Source organism: Aplosporella prunicola (genome assembly GCF_010093885.1).
Source record: "Aplosporella prunicola CBS 121167 unplaced genomic scaffold K452scaffold_4, whole genome shotgun sequence".
Lineage (NCBI taxonomy): Eukaryota > Fungi > Ascomycota > Dothideomycetes > Botryosphaeriales > Aplosporellaceae > Aplosporella > Aplosporella prunicola.
In genome coordinates this window covers 1008861-1034533 of record NW_022983532.1, presented here as the reverse complement: position 1 = coordinate 1034533, position 25673 = coordinate 1008861, and the positions used below count along the sequence as shown (strand labels likewise).

Sequence of the window (25673 nt, the reverse complement as noted above, 5' to 3'; positions counted from 1 at the left end):
GTGCTGTCTCGGTCAAACACATGGCATGGCGTTAATTCCAAGAGGTTATTTGAAGATATGAAAACTGCCAAGAAGCAGACAATGTTCTTGATATGCAATCCGCCAACGCCTTGCTATAATCACAGCAGTAGAAACCCTTCCCAGGATATCACTCATCAATGCCGCCCCACTCCTCGCCCTCGCCTTCACTCTCCTCACTCTCCTGCTCCGCCTCCTTCCCAGCATTGGGGTTACTCCAGTCCTTCAGCCTCTCATCTTCGGCCAACTCTTCCTTGACCCTCGTCCTCACTGCCTTGACAACGCACTTCTCACCCAGCTCCCGCAGCGGCGCCAACACTGTGTCCAACGGCAAATCACCCTCGCGCGCCGCATCCACCTTGTCCAGCTCGTCGACGTAAATATCGAGCACGTGGAAGCGCATGCCGTTGGGAATCTTCATGTCGGTTGGGTTCAGCGGCGTCGCGCGCAGGATGTCCAGGTATTGCGTCAGAAGGGGGGCGTTGCGCCAGCGCTGGCCCGCGCACTGCCGGAATCCGGCGTTGAGGTAGCAACGCACGAGGAAAAGGAACTTGTCCATCCTAGCGGCGTGGCGTTAGCTGTGCAAACTCGTGGCCTCGCGGGGAAGAGAGCCTTTTTTTTCTCGTACCTCAGCGCGTCAATGCCGGCCCATTCGCGCGCCATCGTCTTCCAGAAGGCGTCGAGGAAGGGGATGGTCGTCTCGGAAGGGAGGATGTCGACCAGGCCCGCCAGCTCCAGCGCGAGTTGCTGCTGCGTGCGCGGCTTGTCGCTATGCCACATGCAGAAGAAGAGGCCCTTCCATAGCTTGAGTAGCTCGAGCTCATCGAGCCCCGTCCGTCCGCCCAGGTACGTCTTCAAGCTATCGAGTGCCTTGTCGCGGATGCGCTTGTCTGCAAGGGCATAGGATGGTCAGCGAGGGCGCGGGGTGGGTAGATTGTGAGACAGAATGTACCGTTGGCGGCGAGCTGCCTTATGAAGGGGCTGTTCTGCGATACTGCGGCCATGGTGTCTTGTCGTCGTGGTGTGGTTTGCCGGTGGACTGCAATTGCGCCTGCGCCGAAAAAGTTACCCGATAGCGATATCCGCTCGGGCGCTAGTGCTGGGTGATGTGCGCTCGCTAGCCCTAAGAGAGGGGCGGGGCGGAGCGGAGCGGGCTGGTGGAACTACGATTATATATGTCGTACCCCTTGTGCCCTCGTGAATCTACGGAGTAACCTGTAGGAGAACGTTTCAAACGTCTCGCAAGCATGCGGATACCTACATGCTCGTCTGCGGGCACCAAATAATTCTCAAATAACTGTGTCACCACGGCATACTTAAATGTGCGACAAATGCCCATAGAATTGCTTTTCCTTGTCGCTACTGCTTTTTCCTAATGACCTTATCGACGCACATTGCCGTGAGACTTGCTGCAGGCATTCTCGTGCTAATAATAGTGTAGCTCCACAACCTGCTCTCGATAAAAAGGCAGGGAGTCCTGGTTTCGACGATTCTCCCCTGGACACCAGTCTTGCATTCTCCCGGCCGTACTACCTACTACCTACTACCTACTACCTACTACCTACCGTCTTCCAAACCCACGAAACAAGTCTACCCTTGAGACATGTCGGCGGCGGGGCCGCAGACGTCGGAAGGAATGGATGAAAAGATGGTGTTGATGGGACGGCGGAGCGGAAGGCGGTCAGGGCGACCTACCTAGCTCGAGCTGCGGCCGGCCGGCAGCGTCATCGGGCAGCTTGCCTCGCGCGCGCGCTTCATCTCGCTTTCGAGGGCCAGTACAGCATCCCTTGCGATTCCCTATTCCTATTCCATGTCTCAGTCACAATAATGCCAGCTCCGCGTCATGAGGCTGGCGCCAGTCACATCGACAAGCTCGATTATCACCCCCCTACCAGCACCACGCGTCTGCTGCAGGGCGAGGATCAGCTGGACATGAGCCACACACATGACTCCTCCGGCCGCCCCAGCCAGGCAACCTCCTACGCTGGCAGCTTCTTCGAGCACGTCGCCGAGGGCATCTTAGAGCGCGACCGCCAGAAAATGCGCCACCACGTCCTTCGCTATGGCAGCTTTGTCTGCGCCGTTATCAGCTGGTACCTATCTCCCCAGCCCTGCTCTTCGTAGCCCCGTGTGCTGACCCCGGCCCAGCCTGGCTGCTGGCTCCATCACGGCCTATTCGCTCTACGCGCCCTTGTTCCAGTCGCACCTCCGCTACTCGCAGTTCCAGGTCAACATAGTCTCCATCACCGCCGAGCTTGGCATGTACCTGCCGGTGCCACTGTTCGGCTACATCTGCGACCGTTACGGCCCCAGACTCTCGTCACTCCTTTCCGCCTTTCTCTTTGGACTTGGCTACCTTTTGGCCGCTTTCACTTATCGCGCTGGGCCAAATGGCTGGCCCTTCGGCGTCATGGTCTTGGCTTTCGTCCCCGTTGGCATGGGCACAAGCGCTATGTACTTCAGCGCCTTGACAACTTGCGCCAAGAACTTCGGTCGTGGTAATAACAAGGGCATCGCGCTGGCAGTTCCTGTTGCGGCGTTTGGGCTAAGCGGCATGTGGCAGAGCCAGGTCGGTAGCCGACTGCTGTACGAGCGTCGACCGGACGGCTCCCATGGTGACGTTGATGTCTTCAAGTATTTCCTGTTTTTGGCTATTTTCCTGCTGGTCGTCGGGTTAATGGGTGCCCTGACGCTTTATGTTGTAGACGAAGAAGAGATGATCGATGAGGCCGTTGACGAACTTGAGCGCAGCGGCCTGTTGCACGAAGACGAATTCTTCCACCGCGCCGCCCACCACCATGGCTATGGCACCATGGCGCCGCAGGATCTCTCCGATTCTCAATTCTCTTTCTTGCGCAATGAGGCTCAAGAAATGAAGCTACACGAGGAGCAAGAACGCGCAAAGAAGAACTGGCTTCTCAACGAAGAGACGCGGCGTTTCCTTACCGACAAGACCATGTGGTGGCTCGCAGCCGGATTCTTCCTAGTCACTGGCCCCGGCGAAGCCTTCATCAACAACCTCGGCACCATAATCGGCACGCTCTACGACCCGCCCACAGCGGTCGTCGACTCCTCCCAAGCGCACACGACGCCTGCAACACACGTCTCCATCGTCGCCATCACCTCCACCATCGCCCGTCTACTCGCCGGCACGCTATCCGACTTTCTCGCTCCCGCTCCCGCCAGTCCCCGCCAAGGCCTGGACTCCCTTGCATCCTCGATCGAAACGCTGCCCCCGCGCAACCGCCGCTTTACGATGTCTCGCATGACGTTCCTGCTGGGCTTCTCGCTGCTGCTCTCACTGGGGCAGGCCTTGCTCGCCTCAGGCTTTATCCAGCACCACGCGGAGCGCTTCTGGGTCATCTCTGCGTTCATTGGCGCAGGGTACGGCGCCGTGTTCTCGCTGGTGCCAATTGTCATTGCGGCAGTTTGGGGCGTCGAGAACTTTGGCACGAATTGGGGCATTGTAGCAATGATGCCGGCGGTGGGCGCGGCGGTGTGGGGTGTGGTTTATAGCGCGGTTTACGACTGGGGGTCCGCTATTGGTGATGATGGCAATGAGAGCGGGATGGGCGATGAGGACGTGCTGTGCTATGGTACCAAGTGCTATGCGCCCACTTTTTGGGCTATGGCTGTCAGCGTGTGGTTGGCGTGTGGGTTGTGGTTGTGGGCGTGGAGAGGACCTGGCGGATGGGTGAGGAGAGGAGTTGCGGTTTGAGCGTAGTGTTGGGTGTTTGTAGGTTGGTGCGCGATTGATTTCGTAGATACTCCCTCTTTTTTTTTTTTTTTCTTTATCTTTTTTCATACATCTCTCACTCTCTGTGTCGATGGTCATCTGGGTTTCGGGATACACATCGGCGTCCATCGGGTCGGGTGCATGGCGTGGGCGTCAAGTTTTCTTCTGCATCGAGCTTGAGTGCTGGCCAGTCACTGGACTAAGGCGGGTCTCACATATTCTTAGGGGTGATTACACACCCTGGGACTGGCATAGAAGAAGCAAAGGAAGCTTTTGCACTTGCTTGTGCGCTTTTCCACTTGTGTGGTGTTGATGTCATTGATTGTGGCTTGAATTAAATACCATGCTCCTTCACTTTCTTCAGTTTTATATGCGTACACATGCACACCAAAGCAACACCCATACGCCGTGTGCAATTTAGCCAGCTTTTCACCCTTACGCTCAACCTAGATTTACCACTAGCGAGATAGGGAACGATACAAGCAATCCCTACGGACTACTCCTTGTCTAGCTACAAATCTAATTCCTCGATATGAGTGAAAGGGTCTTACAGCACATATATTCTACGAACACCGTAAGTAGATTTATTCTTCCACTCCGTACAAGCGCCATTATCTCGTTAGGCGGTGAATCTCACTTGACATTGACGACGAACGTCACTGCTCTCACTTCCGCAGGAACCTAAGATATATCCAAGAGTCACAAAAACAAAACAAACGATACGAAGGACTGAGATGTACGCAAACCATCCCAGCAAAAAAGCAAAAAAGCCAGGACCCCCGTTCAGCACTTACAGGTAAACCTTTCTAGTATACAGGAACTAGAAGTTTTATCAAATACCAAGGCCTAATACGGGAATCGAACGCTGCAAAGAACGCCTAGTATAACTAGGGTTTAAGTCTTAAACCGCTAGGCCAGGGACACTGACTTTGTGATTGGATTGGCGGAAGAGATATTTATATTAACGGATATTTAGCGTAGATATGTGTGTATTGCAAATAGAGATAGAACTGTCTTCTTTCCAGCACTCCCAGCTCTAGTTCATTCAGTGAATATCTCGAGGCTCACTCGCACTCGTTTATCCCGTTTCCCCGAATCCTTATCCTCTATGTCACTTCTGCACTTGTCTTAGTCTTTCTGACAACCATTTCACCACATACTCTCTTCTAGATATCTGCTTATTGTCACTCGTACCCGAGACCCTGCTTCGTTTTTCACTTAGGACTTTTACAGGCCGGAGGGTTTCCCATGATCTTCCTCTCCGCAAAGCACAAACTAGTACACCGAGTTTCGACTCCTATTCCATCTCACTCTCACTACTATAAACCTCAATAAACCACCGTTCCAAGATAGCCTCGACAGCTGCTAATTGGGCTATGTCGACCTAGTGGTACTTCACTCTTACTAGATGTATACTTCTCACTTTTGCTGCACCGAGTCGCCGCTAAGATTGCTTAGAAACAGTTGGCCTTTGGCGGTTTGATTAGTTGTAAAGCATGTGTAGATGTATCTGGTCAGTCTCGCTAGCTTCGTCTTGTCTGGGAGGTGAGTGGGGATCAAGCGTGACATGGACAGTGTGAACATGAACAAGCAGAATTATGTTAAAGATGCGAGAATCCGCCAAGGCCAACGAAGACAACCTTCTATCGACCACCGGAACCTTCCACAACCTTCCAGCAGCCTCCCCAGTGACCTCACCGCGCACGCACGGCCCCACCCCCCAGTGTATATAAACCCCCTCCCCCCCTCCAGACCTGACCTTCTTTTTTTCTCCAGTTCTCTTTACCTTTTGGCTTAGATCTAAATGCAGTATCTGTTCTTTTCAGTTTAATCGCTGGAAGCCCTCTACGGAGGTGCATTTCGTGATTAACTAGTTTTTGGACCTGGGCGGCGGCGGCGGCAGCTTTTTGCTGTCGTGGCCGCTGCCACGGTGTCGCCTGTATTGCACTGTTGCGGGCTGACGCGAACCTTTGTTTTGAAGGCCGTTTTCATTGCTGTGCTCGGCGTGTCTGGGCCGGTGAAGAAGTCGTCTGCCTGATGAGCTTTTGCGTTCTGTTAACTACGCAGGTGTGTAGTGGATTGGCTTCCTTGTTGCTATGTTGACAGTGCCTGCTGCTGATGTGGAGAAGGCATAGCAGGGGGTTTTATTGTGACGTTTCCTTTGCCTGGCAATATGAACGGCATGTTGCTGCGGTTATAATGCTTCATCGAACACGACCACCGCGAATCACTATCACAGTCTTTCCTGATAATGTACTCAGAGTCCTTACCGCAAAAAAGCTCTGTATGTTCCCCAGCAAACGTCAAGTCAGCACGCCTTCACTTCTAAATCCCAAGCCGCAGGAGCTGAATATTTAAGTGACACTATTTGCAGGTCTATTGTATGCAATCGCGTAAGCTCTCTGCTTGCTGAGCTTTCACTTACGCTGCTTATAAGGCAGATGCTGCCATGAATGCCGCGCTTGTGAGATGTAATGCCCAGGAAACTTCACCGGTTCATTGGATATACACTGACCTCACGGGCCGAGACTGACATGACAACGAAGTGGGACGTGACGAGCGAGCGAGAGGGAGGTTAGCTAGGTAGCTACACATAAGCTTTCCCTTCTTTTGTTATTGTTGAAGGCGGAGGAGCGAAGCGTATAAAGAGAGAGAGAGAGAGAAAGTGAGAGCGAGGCAGGACAAGAGCAGCAAGCAAACACGTGAGGCCGTACACAACAAACAGGAGTGAAATTGACCTACGGCCTCCTGTATCCAACCAGCAGAGTCTGTAAGCCGCAGCCAAATACTACAAGTTTGTAGCACACACCAAGCCAGCAAGTCCGCTAGAGAACATCCTACTTATCCACCTAGGTACCTCCCTACTCTCTACACCCGTAGCACGCATGTTCTACGCCCAAGCAAACAGCCACACTCGCGCAATATATTGTAGTGAAGCGATCCCGACCTACTAGGAGGCATCACAGACGAGCACTGCACCAAGGCAGCAAGCACCCACCTAACTGGTGACGAAGTGAGAAACAAGAAAAAAGAAGGTAGGCCGAGAAAAGAAAAGTGAAAAAGGCCGAGAAAAAGAAAAAATAGCCAAAGAATAGGAAGGTTAAAGCCCGACGCGACGCACCCTGCAAGGGGCCAGCAGCCACGCCCACGCGAACGCGGACACGCGCATCACGCGCGCGCGCGGCACCCCACAAGCGAGACGAGGGGCAGCAGCAGCGCACACAGCGCACGACAGAACCCCGGTCCCATTTAGACAACCACGATCACACACCCAAAGGCCAAGCAGCAGCGCAAGAAGCAAGCAAAACCTAGGTAGAGCGCAGGGGGGAGCCGGGGGGCGGGCGAGAGAAAAATACAATGGAAACGGAAAAAATGAACCGGGGCGCCTTGTAGGTTTGACTTTGACTCTTCTCACAACCACAACAACGACAATAAGCACGGCTCATGCGATAATTGCCGGGGCGAGCGGTTAAGGGAAAGGGGAGAATGTGTCCACAATCCGTACCTAGTTAGACAGACAGACCGTACTACCATCAAAACAATCCTGTAAAAAAGTTGGTTCCATTCACCGTGGTTTACCATGAAGCCCGCCCCCCGAGAGAGAAGACAGCGACAACAAGCCAGCCAAAAGTATATGAGATGTACGACCCCCTTCAAAAGTAAGGAAAGAGAAAACGGCTTTCAGCTAGTCATGAAACAAGCGTCGTTCATGACTTCGAATCAAGCGGGTTGCGCCTTGCGACGAAGAGAGGGATGGAGAGGAAGAGAAAACAGACTTAGCAAAAGGCAGCAATAGTAGCTACCTCAGTCCGACCACTCTCCCCTTGCGATCGTCCTCCTCCTTTAAGGGCTGGGGGACGAAGAACGGCTCCTGGGTTCCTCGCCATAGACCTCCTTGTGCTCGCGGATATAACGCTGCACGTCGGCCTCGGCGGCGGCGTCGAACTTCTGCAATGATTGTCAGCAGCGATCCCAGGGCGAGCAGTTTCTCACGAGATTGTTCCTGCTACTTACCTTCTTCTCGGCGGCGCCGAGCTTCTTCCACTCCTGGCCCATCAGCTTGGCCGCCTCGATGACGGAAATGTTGGCCAAGTCGCCGCTCTTCCAGCGGCTCTCGCAGAAGATGACATAGGCCGACTTGCTGCCCTTGACCAGGCGGTCGTCCTTGATGTTTCCAGGCCTGTACTTGCCGTCCGTCTTGCGCCTCAGCGACGCGCGGGCCTGGTTGGCCTGGCGGATCTCGGCAGGCGTGTAGCTCTCGAGCCACTTCTTGTAGGCAGCGGCGTTGGCAGCCCTGGACTCGTTGGCGCGGTGGTTGAGTTGCTGTCGACAGTCAGCCAATGCCGTCCTTTCCTTTCTCGACACAACCATGGTTCAGCGCACCTCGAGCTCGGCGGGGCTCATGTTCTTGTAGCGCTCAGCCGTAGTCTTGGCAATGTCGGCGACGCTACGGCCATCCTTCTTGCTGGCTTCCTTGGAGACAGTCTCCTGGAAGAAGACCTGGTAGGCGTTGGCAGGCAGGCCCTTGGGCTCCTTGAGCGCCTTCTCCTTGAGCTCCTTGATCTCATCACGGGCCTTCTTAGCATCGCGGGCCTCCTTTTGCTTTTCGGTCAGGCGCTTCTTAGGCTTGGTCTCCTTGGCGGCGGCGGCGGTCTTCTTCTTGGGCGCAGCGGTCTTCTTAGCAGCGGGCTTCTTGGCGGCCGTCTTGGTAGCGGGCTTCTTGGTGGTGGTAGCGGCAGCCTTCTTGGTGGTGGTGCGAGACTTGGTCGCGGTGGCAGTGGCGTAGCCGGCGCGCAGAGCCAATGGAGTGCTGATAACGGTGCAGCGGAGCTGTTGCGAGAGGTGGGCAACGTCGCGCGCCGAGGTCTTGGGCAGGCTCAGACGCGCGAGAGTTCGGCAGGCAAGCATGATGAAGGAAGGGGGAAGCTCAATTGGGGGGATGACAGTCACTCAAGACAAGTGGTGGAAGGTGGCGGGCAAGAGTGGTGGTGCGAGGGAGCAAGGCGTAGCTGTCCGGTCTGTTGTTTGCGGAAGCGCGCGTTGGTGGAACAAAGCTGTTCCGAAGGCCCGCAGACGTCATCCTGGCGGCGCCTCCCTTGCATATCATGGATTAAAGTAGGGTACCCTATTGCACCAGCGCGCTCACAACGTCGCCCGCCCGGTAGCCCTGAGACGCCAGGCTTGCCCGTTCGTTCAACATCCGTCCCATGTATGCCAGTCGCACCCGACTGCTCGCCGCCACCTGTCCCGCCTCGACTATCTTTGCCTTGAGCGCTGCCACGCCCTCCTCCATGCCCACCTCCACCACCACATCCGTCCCTCGATCGCTCAGCCGTGCCTTCACCTTGACCACCTCGCCCACCCGGTCCTTGCCCTTGCCCTTGCCCAAGTCCCCCTCATCCTCCTCCTCTGCCCCTTGTTTCCCCATCACACTGTCTTCCTCCTCTTCATCTTCCTCTTCCGCATCACCACCTCCATCGTCCTGAACATCCTCCTCTTCCACCACCTCTTCCACCAAGCCCACCGGCTCCACCACCACCCATTCCGGCACCTTGTACTCCTCGCCTCGCTCATCATACACGCCCCTCCACAGCTCCCCCGTCGGACACGTCAACCCCGCCGCATCCAGCACGCCCTGCGCGCTCGCGACATCGCCCGCCGCGAGCGCCTCGACCGACAGCTTAACGCCCCCCCACATCTCGGCGCGGCCCGTCACGCGCGTGTCCCAGAACGCGGCGCGTTCGGTCGCGAGGCGCGCGCGCGTTAGCGGGCCCGTCCTCTCGTCCACCTTCGGCGGTTTGCTCCGCCGCCCCGCCGCAATGCGCATCAGCCGTTTGTTTGGTCGCGTGTCCTTGGCTGTCGACTCCGTCGTGGTCGAGGCGCCGGACCGTGAGCGCGGTATCGAGGCGCAGCAGCCCTGTAGCACAGAAGTGTTAGTTGAGGGGAATGCTCCACCAGGCTGACGGAGAGACAATTGGCATTGTTGGCATACCATGATCTTTTTGCCCCAACTAATCGCTGCACAGCAGTAATAGTAGCAGCAGCAGCAGCAGCAGTCCTATCCCGAACAGGCGCGGTCACAACCGTTCGTCCCTTTCCGCTTAGCAAGCGCACAGGGTCGTGCGCGCCTTCCCGCGGAAATGTAGAAAATCGAGACGCAACGCCGGCGGGATCCAGGAACGAGTGAACGGACAAGAAAATGTAGCCTCTATGTGCGGAAGAAAGAGAAAGAGAGAGAAGGAGACAGGGAGAAAGAGATTGATGGGGTATTTAGGTAGAGAGATGCGGGAAAACGAAGGGAAAAAGCCCGCAATGTCCTATAGTTTAGCGGCGGCGGCGCGAGAGCCGGAGATTCGCATACTTTGGCGAGGGTGTTGTTAACTCGAGACTGCGCGGAGGTATGTTAGGGAAAGAGAGCGGAAAAGAGTGGAAAGCAGGGTCGGTCGGTCGTGAGGCGCCGCCGCCGGCCCCCAGGGTCTGGGCTGGGCTGAGCGCCGACTTGCCGCCCGTAAGCCACGATCGAATCATTCGATCGATCGTCCAAGGCCTCGCTGGAAAATCATGTGAATTGTCACTGATCATCGCGGCCCGTGTGAGCGGGTACATGGCGCGCGTGCGTTTCATCCAACTCATTCGATCGACCCGCATCCACCTTGTACATGTCACACTCACGCGCCCCCCGTTTTGTCAGTGTCGTGGAACCAAAGAAGAAAGACCATTTTCTATTAGATATTACGAGTGTCGGGTGCCCTAGTGGTCGCTTGTACATGTCCTGATAAGGCTAGTACGCAGGGTATCAAGGGGGTATACGCAGTTGCCAAAGATCCCAGAGCAACGCAACAGCAAGCAGAAATGCCAACGGATTAAAGACAAACAAAGCAAAGAGAAGTGGTTGAAAGCCAAGAACACAGTTGCGCACGGTGGTATCAATCTAGACATGTAAACGAGAGACCGCCGAAGCCGCAAATGCAAAAGAGCATACCCCTTGGATGCAACGAGAGACAAACGGGAGATAAGGTGTCTTTTTTTTTGGGTTGTGTGTACGGAGGTTTTTTGTGGTTTGAATGCTTTTGGAGAGAAAGGGTATAAGACCGGAGAAGGTGTGGAGAGATTCAGCCAAGGGACAGCGACGAGCGGTTCGGGTTTTCCGTCATTCCGTCATGACAGTCATCCAGGGAAGTGGCTTCCCACCAAACCTTGCGCTTACGCGGCGGCATGGACTGCGGGCGTCGAGTTCTGGGCCTGCCCTACTTGAACGGCCTCGGGGACGACGTCGCCAATGGGCTCGGAAGCCTCGGCGGGCTTGGCCTCCTCGGCAGCGGGCTCCTCGGTGGCGGGAGCGGCAGCGGCAGCCTCACCCTCGGCGGGCTTGGCCTCCTCAGCGGCGGGGGCGGCGGGAGTCTCCTCCTCGACCTTAGCAGGGGCCTCGGCCTTCTTCTCCTCCTTGTTCTTCTTGACGGCCTTGCTGGGGTTGCGGAGCAGGCCACCGAAGAAGGAAGTGCGGTTCTTCTTCTTCTCCTCAGGGGTAGGGGTGGCCTCGGCGGCGGGAGTCTCACCGTCAGCGGGCTTGGCCTCGCCGTCAGCGGGGGCGACAGCAGGGGCAGTCTCGGTGGCAGGCGACTTGGCCTTCTCCTTGTTGCCGAACTTGCTGAAGAAGCCACCCTTCTCCTTGGAGGGAGTGTTGACGGTGGCGGTAGCGGGAGCCGGGGCAGCGGCCTCGGTGGCGGCACCCTCAGCAGGGGCAGCAGCCTCGCCCTCAGCGGGCTTGGCCTCCTCGGCGACGGGAGCAGCCTCAGCGTCCTTGGGGGGAACGACGGGGGCAACATCGGCCTCCTTCTTCTCCGTGGTAGGGCTGCGGACCTTCTCGAAGAAGTTGCCGAAGAGAGAAGCACGCTTGGCGGGCTTGGGCTTGGGCTCGGGAGCAGCCTCAGCGGGCTTGGTCTCCTCAGCGGCAGCCTCAGTAGCGGCAGGAGCAGCCTCGCCCTCAGGCTTGGCCTCACCCTCGATGGGAACCTCGATGGCTGTTTCATCGTTAGAATCAGATCCGATATCGGCGTGGTATTCAGATCGAAACTTACTAGGAGCAGCACCCTCAGCGGGAGCGGCGGCACCCTCCTCGGCAGCAGCCTCTTCCTTGGCCTCCTCCTTGGCTTCCTCCTTGGCCTCCTCCTTCTCGGCCTTCTCCTCCTTCTTCACCTCCTTGTGCTCCTCCTTCTTACCGAGCAGACCACCGAAGATGGAAGCCCGCTTGCGGGAGACAGAGCGGCTCTTGCCCTTGCCCTTGCCCTTGGCCTTCTTCTTGTCGGCATCGTCGGAAGAGCTGCTGGAGGAAGATCCGCGGCGCTCAGCATCCTCGGCGGCCTCGGCGGGCTTAGCCTCAGTGGGGGCGGCGGCGGCAGCACCCGTGGTGGGCTTGGCTTTAGCGAGTCGTTAGCGTCGGGCCTGAAGGTGTTCGAGCGGGAGCAAGCGAGACGCAGGGCGCAACGGGGACATTGCTTTTTACCCTGACGCGCGACGTCCCAAAAAATTGAGGAAAACTTACCGAGCTTCTCAATAGCAGACTTGTACTCCTCGCTGCCGGTGACGGCCTCCTTGGCGGCCTTGGCCTCCTCGACGGCCTTCTCGACGGCAACAACCCAGCCATCGCGCTCGGTGTTGTTGGACGCCTGGAAAGCGTGCTTGTGGCTGTGGAGCTTGAAGGAGAAGTTGTTGGCACCCTCCTTGGCGACGTCGGAAGCCTCAGACTGTAGCATTGCCGTTAGCTGTGTTTCATCGGTGCGATTTGCGCAAAACATGGGAAACTTACCAGGTTCAGGACACCAGCGGGGGAGTCCTTGTGGTCAGCGTGCTTGGCAAAGTAGAGCAGACCCTTGCCGGTCTTGCTGGACCAGGCAGCGGTGGGGTGGGCGACATCAGCCTTCTCGCCGCGCAGGTAGTTGGAGAGCTTCTCGTGGGAAACGCCCTCCTCCTCGCCGAACCAGAAGTACTTCTTGGAGAAAGTCAGGCCCCTGTGGTTGAGAGAGTGGTTAGCGAAAAATTGTTCGTGATCGGGGGGTGAAATGGCGACTCCTTACTTGACCAGGCCGGGGGCCTTGTAGCCGAGAGCACCAGAGTAGATGGGCTCGGCGGTGATCTTGACCTCGTCGTTGCCAACCTTCTCCTCGGCGGGCAGAGCGGTCGTCTCCTCAGCAGCCGGAGCGGCGGCGGCGTCAGCAGCAGCACCCTCCTCGGCAGGGGCAGCGGCGGCAGGCTCCTCGGTCGCAGCAGGTGCGGCCTCGGCGGCGGGGGCGGCAGACTCCTCAGCAGCAGCAGCGGGAGCCGCCTCGGTCTGAGCGGGAGTCTCCTCGACGGGAGCGTCGGGGGCACCGACGACGGGAACCTCCTCAACGTTCTTGGGGACGTCAGACATTGTGTGTTGTTGTTGTTGTTGTATGTTGGTGTTGGTGTTTGGGGGAGGAGGGGGGTATTAGGGCGCGCGGGAAAAGGGAGAATAGAAAAGACTCGGGTATCTAGGGTATCTCAGAGAAAAGGAAGGTAAAGCACGCAACAGCCAAACTCGACAGGTGTGTCGAGAGGAATGTTTGGGGCGAGGTGGGCAGGATAAGAGGAAGAAGGTGGTGGACACAGGGGGGCAGGGAAAGTAGGGGCGGGCGTGCGAAGCGATGTTTTGGGGCCTGGGCGCTAATGGGCTGCAATTTGCTCCTGCCACGGCCTTCTCTGACACGGCGCAATCAACGTGATTCGCGCGGGCCTATCGTCATCAAGCTGTGCTGCACCGGTCGCATGACCCGCCCTCCGTTATCAGCCTGCTGGGTGTCACATTTCATTCCTCTGCCGCGCCAAATCTCCGCCGGCCTGCCATTGGCCGCGGGGGGGCCCTGGTCTGGTGGAGCCGGCGCGAAATTGCAGGGTCCCACGGCCGACCGGCTGCCCCGAGTCTTCTCAATTATTCTCACTGGCCTACCCTGTTCACGTGCGTCGCCGCCGATCCTGCCCGCTAAGCTGATCTCAATGACCGAGTTTTCCCTTTTTTTTTTTCCCATGGCTCTATCCTTCCCCTACCCTCTCCGTCTGTCTCTTCACCACCACGGGTCTGAGCGTCCCCGCTAACCAACATTCCCTCGACTCGAAATGAGCGAGTCTAGATTCGAGAACTAATGCCAGCCAGCGAGACAGAGAGGGGCAGAATGTCAGCCACAATCATGTATATACTACGGTGAACTGCTGGCAGGGAACTCTAGTCTAGAATGTCCACTCAAAACAACCCACCCTGTGTGTCCTGCAATACGCCGTGTCCCATAAGTCCCAAGCAAGTTAAAACCATTACCCGGGCAATCACTCGATAGCGCCGGCCACGGCCGCACCTGCCAGCGCTCTCTTTTGATTCTCTCGCTTCCTCCCTTCCAGAATCTCCTCGGGCGAACAGCGCACACTCCTACCCACCCCAGACGCTAGCCATCCTTGCTCGATCCCGCCTCCAAATGCAAGAGGCGCGCCAGCCGAGATTCCCACGGGCGCGTGCGCGCATATGCAAGGGACCGTCCGCACCACTGGCCGCCCTCCTCTTTGCTCGCTGCGCTGATGCCGGGGGGGCCTCTGCGCTTCCGCCAACCGCCCTCAATCTTCTTCAGCCCTACGCGCCCTTCCAGACGGCCTGAGGTCTGCCTGTCAAAAGACCAGCCCGCGTCCCCATCGAACCACTTGCCACTCCCGCCCTCCTAAAGCAAGAGAGGGGGAGGGGAGGGATCATTTCGCACGCCCCAGGTGCTTAATGTTGGGCCGGCCGACTCCCGAGGGCCATGCGCGCGCGCTTCTGGAAGGTTAAGCCGCCGCTCCTCATGACGCAACCCCGCATCTCAGATGCCCGCCTCGCCACCCCCCTTGTGCTCAACTCGCCGTGACCAACACGTAGCTATTGGCAATCAAAAATTTATCAGCTGCCGTTGCTATTGCCATTGAGGGGGAAATCAGCGAGGAACCACTTACGATGTGATGGCATTCATGCGCTCGCTCGTCAGCTTCAAGCAGATGCGCAACAACTCACTCGCCACCTCCGGCTGCGCCTTCTCCAATTGCTTCCACTGCTCGCGCGTCAGGAGCCACGCGACCGTGTCCGCCTCCGCCGCCACATTGCCCGTCCGGTCCGTCTCCGAGAAAAAGGGTAGCTCGCCGCATGTCGTGCCCGCCTGGATCGACTCGTAGTACTGACCCTGCTCCAGATGGTAGTCGGCGCGCAGGCTGCCCCGCTCGACGATGTAAAAACCGTCCGGTTCGTCGCCCCGCGAGTACAGAACCGTCCCCGCGGCATACTCGCGCCGCTGGAAGTACGGCACCGCCCGGTGCCAGAAGTCGATATCCTTGTCTGACAGGTCTTGGAATGTGAGCAGCATCAGAGGAATCGGCTGCGCAAAGTTCTTCCACTTGTCTGGCGTCAACATGTTGGTGTTTTCGTCGACCGTCACATTACCCTGGCCTTGCTCCTGCAGTGCCATCGTGGCCGCGTGCTGCAAGAGACCGCGCCGCGGGGAGTTGAAGGCACCTGTGTCGAACGGATTCTGCGCTGCCTCTCTCTGGGGCGATATCGAGACAGGCGATGCCGTCTCCTTCGGTGAGCCCACGGCCCTTGTGCGCTGATGCAGTGTTTCCAGCAGTTCGTTCTCGCAACTCTCCAGCGCTTTATTCAGTGTTTCGAATCGCTTCGGAGGCGGGCAATGCTCGTCGTTGCTCTCCGCAGACTTGAACAGGCCTACCATGACCAGACCCTGGCCTACATCGTCGTTCAAGCTCACGCTCGAAATAACCAGACTGACGTTCCTGCGATGCATAATGCGGTTCAGACGGACAAGGACTTCTGCAGCAGAGTAGTCCATGCCGATGACATGCATGAGGTCCAGCACAATATACCGTATTGGGCGCTTATTGTACTGCTCCTCGTCGACGAGCTTCTTGACCTCGTTCTCTACAGAGACAATGGTGCCAAAGAAGAGATAACCCGCAATCTTGGCGACATAGATCTGCTGGCCGACCTCATGCAGATACCGCTGGTGCAGCGGCGGACGGCGCACAGTAGACTGGGCAATAGTGCCTGTGTAGGTGGAGCGAATGACAGGGGTGCGCGACGTCTGGACGACATAGATGAGGCACGCAAGAACAATACCCACCAGCACGCCCCAGACGAAGTCGTAGATTCCCATGACAAGAACGATGATGACGATAGTGAGATACTCGAGCCAGCGCAGCTTGCCAAGAGTATCCCAGAGAGCCTCCTTGAGCAGGTCAATGCCAAGGTAGAAGATGAGCGTGCCGACAACCATAATGGGGACGTAGCCAATTAGGCCAGGCCCAGCCATCCAGACACCGGTAGTAGCGGCAGCAAGCAGCAGACCAGCGCCACGACTATTGCCGCCGTGGTCCATGAACATGACGCTGTTGACGTAGACGAGGTAGTTCTGGATGGAACCGACAAATCCGGAGAGGGCGTTTGAGAGGCCGTGGGCGACGAGCTCGCGATTGATGTTGACGTCGTCTTCCTTGGCCGAGAGAGCCAGCGCCGGCACATTGATGGGCACGTGGATGATGCCGAAGAAGGAGAGCGCGAACATGGTTGGTAGAGTACGGAACAGCGCAGACCAGTCCACGATGCTGAAGTCGTACAGCGTGTAGAAATGATAGAAGGGCACTCCCGACTCGGGCTTCTCAAACACCCACCCTGCGTCGCGCGCCTTGTCCAAGTCGAAGCGAGACACCGCAGCTACAACGATGTGGAACACGGCCGTCATGACGATGATGTACGTCGGCATGAGCGCGGGGTGGTCATAAAAGTGCTTGATCACCATGAACACGACCGCGAGCACAAGCGGCGTGAGCCACAGCGCGACGGTATCGGCTTGGAAGAGCTCCTTGAGCGTCGCGAAGTTGTACTCCAAGTTGCCCTCCAAGCGGGCAGAGACCTCGATGCCCGTGACGAAGAGGAAGAAGCCCACGCCGCCGATGCAGCCATTGAGGATATTGCGCGGGAAGAAACTGACCAGGTTTCCCAGCTTGAACAGGCCGAGCGCCAGGAAGATCAGGCCCGTGATAATGGAGCTGACGGCGTACGCGAGCACGACCGTGGCAATGATGGCGCGTGGGTCTGCATCTGATCCCATGCGGCCCATGATCACGTAGGTCATCTTGTGGAAGAACGGTACGACTTCGATCTGTGGAACGTCAGCCAGTTTCCGACGACTACCACCGACCTCCTCACCATGGTACCAGCCTTCTACTTACCATTTCGGAGCCCACCGCACCCTTAAACGTCGACCCGCCTAGGGAGTAGACCAGCTGGGCCACCACGCAGCTGACGAAGAAAATGGACAATCCATCAATCCCCAGCTTTTCGAAAATCGGCTCTCCCAATGGAAACAATATAATACCTGTCAGATTTTAGCATCATCACCGCGCACAACAGTTTTCCCCGCCCTTGACAGCTTTGTTTGACATACCATAAGACAAACCATCAAGCACATTCAACAACAAACCCAAAAACACGGCGGGTAAGCTCCTCGCGGGATCAATTACCGCCGCCCGCAGCACAGTCTCGCGATCCCAGCTCTTTGGATTTGCTGCCCCGCGCACACGCTCCACACCCGCATGCACACGGCGCGTCACGGCGTGGTAGAGCAAGCGCGGCTGCGCTGCCCACCCGCCGCCGCTGCTGCTTCCCCATTCCCGCTGGCTCTCGACGTCCGCCGCGGCGGCGGCGGCGGTACCGTACCGCTTGCCTCTGCTCCGCGGCAGGAGCGCTGAGCTCTCGGTCGCGCTTTGCAGCAGTTGTTCGTCGTCATCGGAGGAGGATGAAGGGGAAGGGATGCTCTTCCTTCGGAGCGGGCGCTGATCCCGCGGGGCAGCGGCGGACGATCGGCCGTTGGCGACGGCATGCCGCGGCGAAGTCCACTCGTTAGACGCCGCTATGCTCTCGGGCGAGCTGGGCTCCGGCAGCTCCCTAATAGCCGGCGACGCGGCATCATACGAGTCTCGGCGGTCATGTTCTCTCTCCTCTGCGGTGGCAGTGTCAGGTCTCGCGTCAATGGAGGTAGCTCCGCGGCTGCGCGAGCTCGAGGTAGGCCTGTACTGCGAGAGCAGGGAGGCAGAAGGGAAGGAGCTCGGGGGGTCGGCGAGGGCGTGCATGGAGAGTTCCTGGGTCTTGTCGCGGACGCCCTGCGAGGAGTAGGCAGGCGTGTCTGTGTGCCAGCACCCGCGCGCGGGTTTACAAGTCAGCCAGAGCTCCACTTTGGTGGGGCGGGCTCGTATGTCTACTATGTGGATTGTTTATAGTATTGTGTATGTACATGCTGCTATTGCTTGCTTACCTATAGCGCCATGAGAGGCCTGGTGGATGAAGGAGCGGGCCGGGGTGCGGGCGTACGACGTCGACAGGTAGCTGCTGCCGGAGGTGGTCGGCCGGTCTTGGTGGTGGTGCGAGGCGACAATGGGCCGGGCCGTGGATTGGGAGGCAGAGCTGGCGAAGCTGTTGGTGTAGTCATTGCTGAAAGGCAGGTTCGCGCCGCCGCCGTTGGTGTGCGAGCGGGAGTCCATTGGTGCGCTGGGGGCAAGAGAACCAAGGATTCGTGGGAGATTAGGGTGTCGGAATTGCGATCATTGAGGACAGAATGACGAGCAACGGTGGTGATGCGGGAGGACGAGAGGTAACGGTAGGTAATAATAGTCTTCTAGTAGAAAAGAAGCGGGCCTGCCAGCCCGGCGATAGCGGGAGGCAGATACCTAGGTACGGGGACGGCCATGTCCGCTCAGGATTTTTGCGAGCGAGAGCTTGGGGCGCCGCCGTCCGCCGCCGAGCTCTAGAAGGGACGTCTGTCTCGCAGCCGCAACAGAAAAACACAATGCGAGATGCCGCGCCGCCCATGCAAGGATCGCCCACGGCCCTGCCACTATCATCTACTTTTGGCTCTAACTATTCGCTTTGTACAAATCCCAATTACTACCCACTACCGATCCATTCCGTTTGCGTTTATGAAAAAGCCGCCCCCGCACGCCAGTCCTATCCCGCAGACCCTCGGCCTGAGTCTCCGCATCGTGCCGCCAACATAGTCCCTTTCCAGTTTCCACAGTTATTTGTACGTACGCGCAGCCTCGAGTGCAGCGGCGCGCAGGGGGGCATGCGTGCCGGCACCGGCTTGGCGACGCCCACAGAGTGCTGTGACGTGAGAAGTCGCGCGCCTGTCGTCAACCTCAGCTACAGCTGGAGGCGATCAGACGCTCAACGTCGCCCTGCTGCGCGTACCACTGCCTGCCTGCTCTTAGCCAGCGTCATGGCTCTGCGCGCGCCCGTGAGTCTGTCGTACGTGCATTACATCGCAGGGCAGTGCCAAAACGCCTGCGGCTTCAAGGATGCGTGTGGGGGAGGGTCGATATATACCCGTACTTGGTTTGGATCTCCCCTGCTTCCTTGGGGACGCGCACGTCAACGTCCAGATCCTGCCCCGGCGACAGCGACACCGTCACCGTGAGATCAATATCAGTCCACTGCCTCTTGTACCTACGCCGCACGTACTCCCCAAGGCTCAATCTGCTCGCGCTGTCCATACTCCTATATCCGCTCCGAGATCCGGACTCAGCTGTCTGCCTTGCTACTGCTGAGCTTGCGTGCTGATATGCCAATCGGTATTATTGCAACGGTAGCAGCCTCACGTCAGGAAAGGGGACCGCGCGCGCACCAGCTTGTTTCCGAACTCGCCGTACATGATCGTAAGTAGTAGCCGTCGTTGTGGTTGCCGTAGGTTGATGAGAGACGAATCGGCCAAGGAAGGTTAGCTGAAAGTCCGCGCGCTGCAGCGGGACGCGCCAACGCGGAGCTCCACGCGCCGGAAATAATACCTACCCAGGCACTGCCAACCCCGCGGAGCAGCCCCCGCCAATCCCAATGGGCAAGGTGAGCTTCGAGTTGCATGTAAAATGCCCGGGGAACCGCAATTGGACTCCAAGCACTGCAGATTTCGGCTATACGGATCCAGTCAAGCGCAGTGTCACGCCGACGCCTGCTCACGTGCCCCCACCCGCCGTACCAAATGATACCAGATGCGTTTGATGCACAGCAGCAAAAAGAAACGGAACCGCTCATCGTCATCTCAGGCCCTCGTCGCTCGCATTTACATGAAAAAGTCAGATATGGATTCCCCGTCTATCAACCTGGAAGTCTACAAAGCCACTGAGCCGCCCAATACCATCCCCCTCCCCATCCATATCCTCGTTCCCCTGTGCTATGCAGATTTGTGTTTTGGATCCAGTAAAGTGCATGCAGTAGAAGGGAATTAAGGAAAGGCAAAGCTGCACTTAAGGAAACATACTCCGCCGCATGCAATGGCTTTCTCCTCGCCGCCACGCCGGCCCAAGCCAGGCTACTTGTACAAACGGGCCTCGCGCCGTGCGTGCTCCAACTAACCATCCCTGCCACATCAATGAGTGTAGTGCTATCATCTCCCAAAACCTTCCCGTCGCCATCACTATCATCGTCACCTTCACATCGCAACACCCATCAAGCCAAACCTAATGATGCTCATCCATCCACTTGTCGAACTCGCTGCCCGCCTCCAACGGCATCAAGCTGCTGTCAACCCGCCAATCAGGCTGACTGTGCTGCGGCTCCTCGCCACCCAAAAACGTCCCGCCGAATTGTTCGCCGTATGTACCGACTCCATCAAAGTGTTGCGGTTCGCCGCCAAGCTGCTCGCCGCCCGTGTACGTCAGTAGCATCGGGTCGACCTGGGGTTCTGCAAACGCGCCAGGTACCGCCACCGGACCGCCCAACTGCAAAAGCTCGTGGTGCCGGCCATGTCCGCCCGGCATGCCGATCAGGCCTGTTGCCTGTTGTTGTTGTTGTTGTTGTTGTTGTTGTTGTTGTTGTTGTTGATGTTGCGGGTTCACGAGGTGGTGGTAGTGACGCAGCGCTGCGCTTGGATGCTCCATGCGGTGCATGTGCACATCTTCGATGCCGGGTGTGCCACCGTGCGCGTGGATGGTCGTTTGGTAATATTCGTGTTGCAACTGGGCTCCAGTGAGAGCGGCAGGGACAGGGCGGCCCTCGTTCGTGGCCTCCCAGGAAGACTTGTTGATGGCGGCATTGATGCCATATTCATCGAACATGGTGGGCTCACAGCCAAGGCGTCTGTTAGACTTGGTCTTGGAACGACGGCCATGAGGTGCCCATTCCGCGTCGGGGTCGTCAAGGTCGGAAGGCTCGTGGTCTTCTTCCTCGTCCGAGTAAGTTCCCTTGCGCTTGCGGGCTGCGGTGTTTGCTTTGCTGGGGCTGAACTTGTAGGTTGGGTGCGCGTTCTGGTGATTGATGCGCTCGATCTTGGCCAGCTCGTTGTAGTGCTCGCGGACCTCGGGCGGCTCCATGGGCCAAGACTCGCCAGAAACGGAAGACACGACCTGGTGGTTGTTCTGTAGACACCAATTCTTCGTGCGTTCGGCGTATGCGGAGCGATACAACATGAAAGAGTTCATGGGCCTTGTAACATAGCCATTGCGCTTCTCGACTTCCTCTCGGCGCACCGATTCAGACCTGTTGACCCACTCCTCCATGTTCCTCACCGGGATCTTGTCGTAGTCCTTGGTCAAGATACTCAACGGCGCCGTCAGCTTCGGGGTCTTTGGCTTGTTCTTGTTGTCACTGGGTTTCTTCGCCCTGGACTTCGTGACGCGCGACTTGGTGATGGGGGATCCAGTGCGAGTAGCACCGCCTCTGGTTCTCCGTCCGCCTTCACTAGCAGTGGCAGACCTTGGAGTGGGTGGCGTGTGCGCTTGCATGCCATGCTGAAGGTACTGCGGCTCACTTATCTCAGTATCAATTTTCAATTCAATGGGCGTCGATCGGTTACTTACCAGGAGACCGTGGTATGCCTGACTTTCGTCATGGTAGTAAGTTGGACCAGGTGCCCCATAGCCGTCCTTCAGTGTGTAAGCAGACTCCATAGAATCCATTTTGTTGTGTTGTGTTGCTTGAGGTTGCTAGGATTGCGTACCATAGATATACCCAAGCCGCCATCGTTCTGTCCATGTGGCTCTGGATAGTTGCTGATGCCATATTGCGGGCTCATGTACGGGTCACCTGAGTGCTGATGCTGCATTCCAGGCGCAGGTGAGCCGTAGGCCGACTGTGAGCCGGAATGAGCGTACGGTGAGTCGCCGATTTCGTACTTGAAGCCCGGGTTGGTGCCGTGCGGAGGCAGGTGATGTATGTCATACGAGAGCTCCGCGGGCCCTGCCGGCGGCGTTGGTGGGTGTTGCTGTACCATTGAGGCGGCTTTGATCATCGTATGGGTAAGTTCCCCGTGTTAAGCCGTGAGCTTTCGAAAGTAGCCTTCTGTTTAGTAGGTGGCCGCGAGAGACAGAGTAAGTAAGCCGAATGTGCGTAGCTCTCTCTCCGTCGCACCAACGGCTTGCGATAAATGACGTCGAACGAGCGCGAGGTCGTACTGGCGAAGCACAGTATCTGCTGGATAGTTTCGCCTTGTACGGACACCGTTTCCTTTTGGAAGGCTTCTGAAAGGAAGCTGTGGATCAAATTGAAGGCCGAACAGCTCGGAATATGACCTAGACCATGGCTGTTAGCTGCGGCTTCCCTCCCGTGGTCGCTGCACGATGTAAGGGGTTTGTCTTTTCTACGTGAAGGCGCATTGATGCAGGGCCGCCAGAAAGAAGTCTTTGGAACGAACCTGTCGCGGCTACCCGTCGGTGAGCTGTACTTTCTGAGAGTACTGGGCGTGCAGGAAGCTTTGAAATGATGCAGCAATCAGAAGCAGAGTGCTATGCGGCTCGAGCGTGGCGAGTTGGCGCAGTCTCAGTGCTATTTCTTTGTCAGAGAGAGACAGAAGGATGGGCAAGCAGACGGGGGCAAATGGGCCGGGTGATGTTGCAGCGCTTCTTTGTCTGGGAGAGGGAGAGAGTTCCAGGCAGTTATTTGTAGCGACGGCCGTCGTCGAGGTCGACCGCATACGTACCAGGATGATCTGCAGCCGACTGAAGACGGATGGTCAATAGGGACCGGATCCGTGTGAATCAAGAGGATGCTAAGCGGCGTGATCTTGGTGGCTGTTTTGGGACGGGAGTCCTGGCAATCGACGCCTCGTGGGGCTAGTGGGCGCTCAGTGTTAAGAGAGGGAAGAGGCCGCTCCCCGCCATGCGATAGTGCTCGAAAAGGAACGAAAACGGTCAAACACAAGAGAAATAGGCCAGCAGTCACACAGGCCAGGCGCCGAGGGAGCGCATTCCTACTACCAGTCACCAATTTCCCAGATGGCCGTCGTCAAGCCGCCAAGGCGCGTAGCGACCTGGGTAGACCGAAAGCAGTATGTTTCGCGGCCATGGTATGCGCGGCACTACTTGCACTGCTGGAAACCGGCATCCTGGCGGCCGGATGGCATAGGGCGCAAATCCGTTTGAAGAATCAATTGTCTTAGTACGGAACGTGCAGGGGTATCCTTCGACGTCGCGGGTGACTAATCCCAGAGCTGGCATATGCAGGACGGCTAAGGCCCAGGATCTGAGACAAGCGCCAGTGACACCGCCATGGCGATCTGGGGAAGAGAGGTTGATCATGTTTGTATGCTGCAGGCGTGACTGACCGCCGTCTGGAGGTAGGGTTGGCGACTGGCGCGAACAGCGACGCCGCCATCTTCATCATGTGTTGTGTTGATTGAGGGCGACGAGGGTGACTGCCTGCTCTCTGCTTTTGGAGCTTGGCCCTTCCGTAAACAGAGCTCGGTTGCTTCCGGTCAGATCGGGCAGGCAGGGACACGGGAGTGACAGCCGCTCCTTCCAGTTCCTACCATGCGGGCAGCCGTCGTCTGGGCCCCCCGTCAGCCCGACGGCCGAAGCAGAAGAGGCTGCCTCCCAGTGCTCCCACACTGCTGTCTACTCGCACAAGGGCGCGCCGAACTGCTGAGCCGTGCCCGCAACACACCTCATGTTCGCTTCGGCCTGCCCTCTAACTCCTGGTAACCTTGACCTGGCGGGACGTGCTTCCGACGCCATCTTCAGAACTGTGCCAGGCACACGTTTTGAACCTTAAGCCACATCCCTTCTCTGTTGGCATCCAAAAAGCAAAGTCAATGCCCAATCGACAGCCACCGATGGTAGCGAATCCGACATCTTGACGCCCTCGCGCTGTCGATCGACGCGAAATCGCTGGAAGGCAGACGGAGTGTGTTAATCGGCCACGGTGCTCCGGCTCCGGTTGAGAGGCGGATTGGCTACCTATGAGACTTCTTCAGGGGAGTGGTACAGAGATTCACGGGAGATGAAGATGGCAGTCCAGACGGCCAAGGTAGGAGTCGAGGTGGCATCCATCAGGAGAAACCCTCCTCGCTTGGCCTCCAAGGTGCCAAGGCAAGAATGGTTCCTGCAAGGCACAAAACGGCGAGAGGGGAGCTAGATGGGCGTCGTCATGCCGGGGGCTGGGAGCGGGGCGCGGCGATTGGACGGAGGAGAGACGGCTGCGGAACATCAGCCAAAAGTTGATTCACAGCAAACGAGACAGGCGACGAAGGCGTCAAAGGTCACACGATAGATAGATGGCATTGGGGAGGAGGGTGAGTGGCGCTTGACAGTCACTAAGTATGATGCATGACGGGCCGTCGTTCTTCCCTAGGTGTGAGGTTTAGAGTAGGTTCGGGTTCGGGTCGTGGGTTCCCAGGATTCAACGCGCTCGCCATCGCCGACGAACCCTGTCCATTCCTTGATGCGTGCGACGGGCGCCGGCTGACTTCAGGCCACGTCCACCTAATTACCTACTGTAATACTCTCCTTCCAATGCCCACCCCCCAGTTACACCGCATCCCCCGCCCAGCATGAGCGCTCCCGCCAAATGGGGCTCCTTCCTTTCCGGCGCTGTGGCCGGCCTCGAGTCGCGCCTCGACACCATCCTGGGCGAGGATGAACAGGCCTCGGCTCGCAGCAGGCAGGCCGACCAGGCTGTTCGCAAGCAAGCCCGCCCCAACGACCGTCTCCAGGAACGCCTGGCCAAAGCCATCAAGGCCGACTCTTCGCGCCCCGCCAGCAGGGCCTCGTCCGACCTGCCCTCGCGCACCGCCAGTCCCTCCCTGGGCGCCGACACCACCCGCACCAGCATCGACTCCACCTCCAAGGTCTCCGACGTGCCCTCTTTGACCCCCGCCGCCGAAGACAAGCCTGCCGTGGTGGAACCGCTGGATAAGCCGGCCGACAAGGCTGAAGATGCATCTGCGGGGGACGCGGCGCAGGACGAGGCCGACAAGTCCGAGGACACGGACAAGGCCGATGCCCTCCATGTGCCTTCTCCACGCGTGTCGTTAGATTCCGCTCGTTCAAGCCAACCAGCCGCTACATCCCCGGCCGCGGAGACCCCGTCCGAAGTTGATACCCAGCCCGATTTCGACAACACCACTCCGACCAATGGCACAGATGTCGCTAGTCTCCGCCAGTCCCACGAGGAGCTCCAAAAAACATACCGCGAAGAGATGCATATCCACCTCGAGCGCATTGATGCGCTACAGTCCAAGCTCAAATACCTTGCCAACCAGGCAGCCACTTCCGCACGCGCCGCTGCCAATGACGCTGCATCCGGCAGCCCTGAGAAGAAGCTCGCTGAAAAAGATGAGCAGATTGCGCTACTCATGGAGGAGGGGCAAGCGCTTTCAAAAAAGGAGCTGAATTACATGAATAATATCAAGAAACTGCGCGCCAAGGTTGGAGAGGATGAAAAGAGCGCAGCAGATTTGAAGCGTAAGCTCGCCAAGGCAGAAAGCAGCTCCAATGACGCTACGGAACGTGCCAAACGGGCAGAGGCACAGCTCAAAGTTGCAGAACAAAAGGCAAAGCAGCTCGACAAAGTTAGCAAGGAGGCAGAGTCCAGGAAGTCTGAGAACGAAGAACAAGCGCG

At 57.7% G+C, this 25673-nt stretch overlaps 9 protein-coding genes across 9 annotated transcripts; 3 read left to right on the top strand and 6 right to left on the bottom strand.

The window, feature by feature from the left end:
• Positions 1 to 34: 34 nt before the first annotated feature.
• K452DRAFT_243988 (uncharacterized protein) lies at positions 35 to 1044 on the bottom strand. The gene is made up of 3 exons (XM_033537931.1): positions 971 to 1044; positions 647 to 908; positions 35 to 578 (listed from the first exon to the last, which is right to left on the bottom strand). The coding sequence occupies exons 1-3, from the start codon at positions 1020 to 1022 to the stop codon at positions 149 to 151; spliced, it is 744 nt and encodes a 247-aa protein (XP_033401425.1). The 5' UTR covers positions 1023 to 1044; the 3' UTR covers positions 35 to 148.
• A 507-nt stretch (positions 1045 to 1551) lies between these two features.
• On the top strand, positions 1552 to 4232 carry K452DRAFT_349169 (uncharacterized protein). Its single transcript, XM_033545580.1, has 2 exons — positions 1552 to 2111; positions 2167 to 4232. Exons 1-2 carry the CDS (start codon positions 1846 to 1848, stop codon positions 3734 to 3736), a joined length of 1836 nt encoding a protein of 611 aa, XP_033401424.1. The 5' UTR covers positions 1552 to 1845; the 3' UTR covers positions 3737 to 4232.
• Positions 4233 to 7597: 3365 nt separating this feature from the next.
• Positions 7598 to 8662, bottom strand: K452DRAFT_295298 (uncharacterized protein; the record flags this gene model as incomplete). The annotated part of the gene is made up of 3 exons (XM_033541795.1): positions 7598 to 7702; positions 7769 to 8077; positions 8138 to 8662. 3 exons carry the CDS (start codon positions 8660 to 8662, stop codon positions 7598 to 7600), a joined length of 939 nt encoding a protein of 312 aa, XP_033401423.1.
• Positions 8663 to 8752: 90 nt separating this feature from the next.
• Positions 8753 to 9913, bottom strand: K452DRAFT_124314 (uncharacterized protein). Its single transcript, XM_033535212.1, has 2 exons — positions 9747 to 9913; positions 8753 to 9671 (listed from the first exon to the last, which is right to left on the bottom strand). Exons 1-2 carry the CDS (start codon positions 9747 to 9749, stop codon positions 8880 to 8882), a joined length of 795 nt encoding a protein of 264 aa, XP_033401422.1. The 5' UTR covers positions 9750 to 9913; the 3' UTR covers positions 8753 to 8879.
• A 1044-nt stretch (positions 9914 to 10957) lies between these two features.
• K452DRAFT_295296 (uncharacterized protein) lies at positions 10958 to 13163 on the bottom strand (the record flags this gene model as incomplete). The annotated part of the gene is made up of 5 exons (XM_033541794.1): positions 10958 to 11775; positions 11833 to 12171; positions 12297 to 12498; positions 12561 to 12762; positions 12829 to 13163. The coding sequence occupies 5 exons, from the start codon at positions 13161 to 13163 to the stop codon at positions 10958 to 10960; spliced, it is 1896 nt and encodes a 631-aa protein (XP_033401421.1).
• Positions 13164 to 14736: 1573 nt separating this feature from the next.
• K452DRAFT_220946 (uncharacterized protein) lies at positions 14737 to 18331 on the bottom strand (the record flags this gene model as incomplete). Its single annotated transcript, XM_033536490.1, has 5 exons — positions 14737 to 16953; positions 17024 to 17169; positions 17239 to 17606; positions 17691 to 17976; positions 18106 to 18331. 5 exons carry the CDS (start codon positions 18329 to 18331, stop codon positions 14737 to 14739), a joined length of 3243 nt encoding a protein of 1080 aa, XP_033401420.1.
• Positions 18332 to 19913: 1582 nt separating this feature from the next.
• K452DRAFT_124203 (uncharacterized protein) lies at positions 19914 to 22306 on the bottom strand. Its single transcript, XM_033535210.1, has 3 exons — positions 21778 to 22306; positions 21638 to 21703; positions 19914 to 21577 (listed from the first exon to the last, which is right to left on the bottom strand). The coding sequence occupies exons 1-3, from the start codon at positions 22066 to 22068 to the stop codon at positions 20300 to 20302; spliced, it is 1635 nt and encodes a 544-aa protein (XP_033401419.1). The 5' UTR covers positions 22069 to 22306; the 3' UTR covers positions 19914 to 20299.
• Positions 22307 to 22690: 384 nt separating this feature from the next.
• On the top strand, positions 22691 to 23399 carry K452DRAFT_124205 (uncharacterized protein). The gene has a single exon (XM_033535211.1). It carries the CDS (start codon positions 22822 to 22824, stop codon positions 23212 to 23214), a length of 393 nt encoding a protein of 130 aa, XP_033401418.1. The 5' UTR covers positions 22691 to 22821; the 3' UTR covers positions 23215 to 23399.
• Positions 23400 to 23445: 46 nt separating this feature from the next.
• Positions 23446 to 23944, top strand: K452DRAFT_284068 (uncharacterized protein). The gene has a single exon (XM_033539884.1). It carries the CDS (start codon positions 23585 to 23587, stop codon positions 23753 to 23755), a length of 171 nt encoding a protein of 56 aa, XP_033401417.1. The 5' UTR covers positions 23446 to 23584; the 3' UTR covers positions 23756 to 23944.
• Positions 23945 to 25673: the final 1729 nt, after the last annotated feature.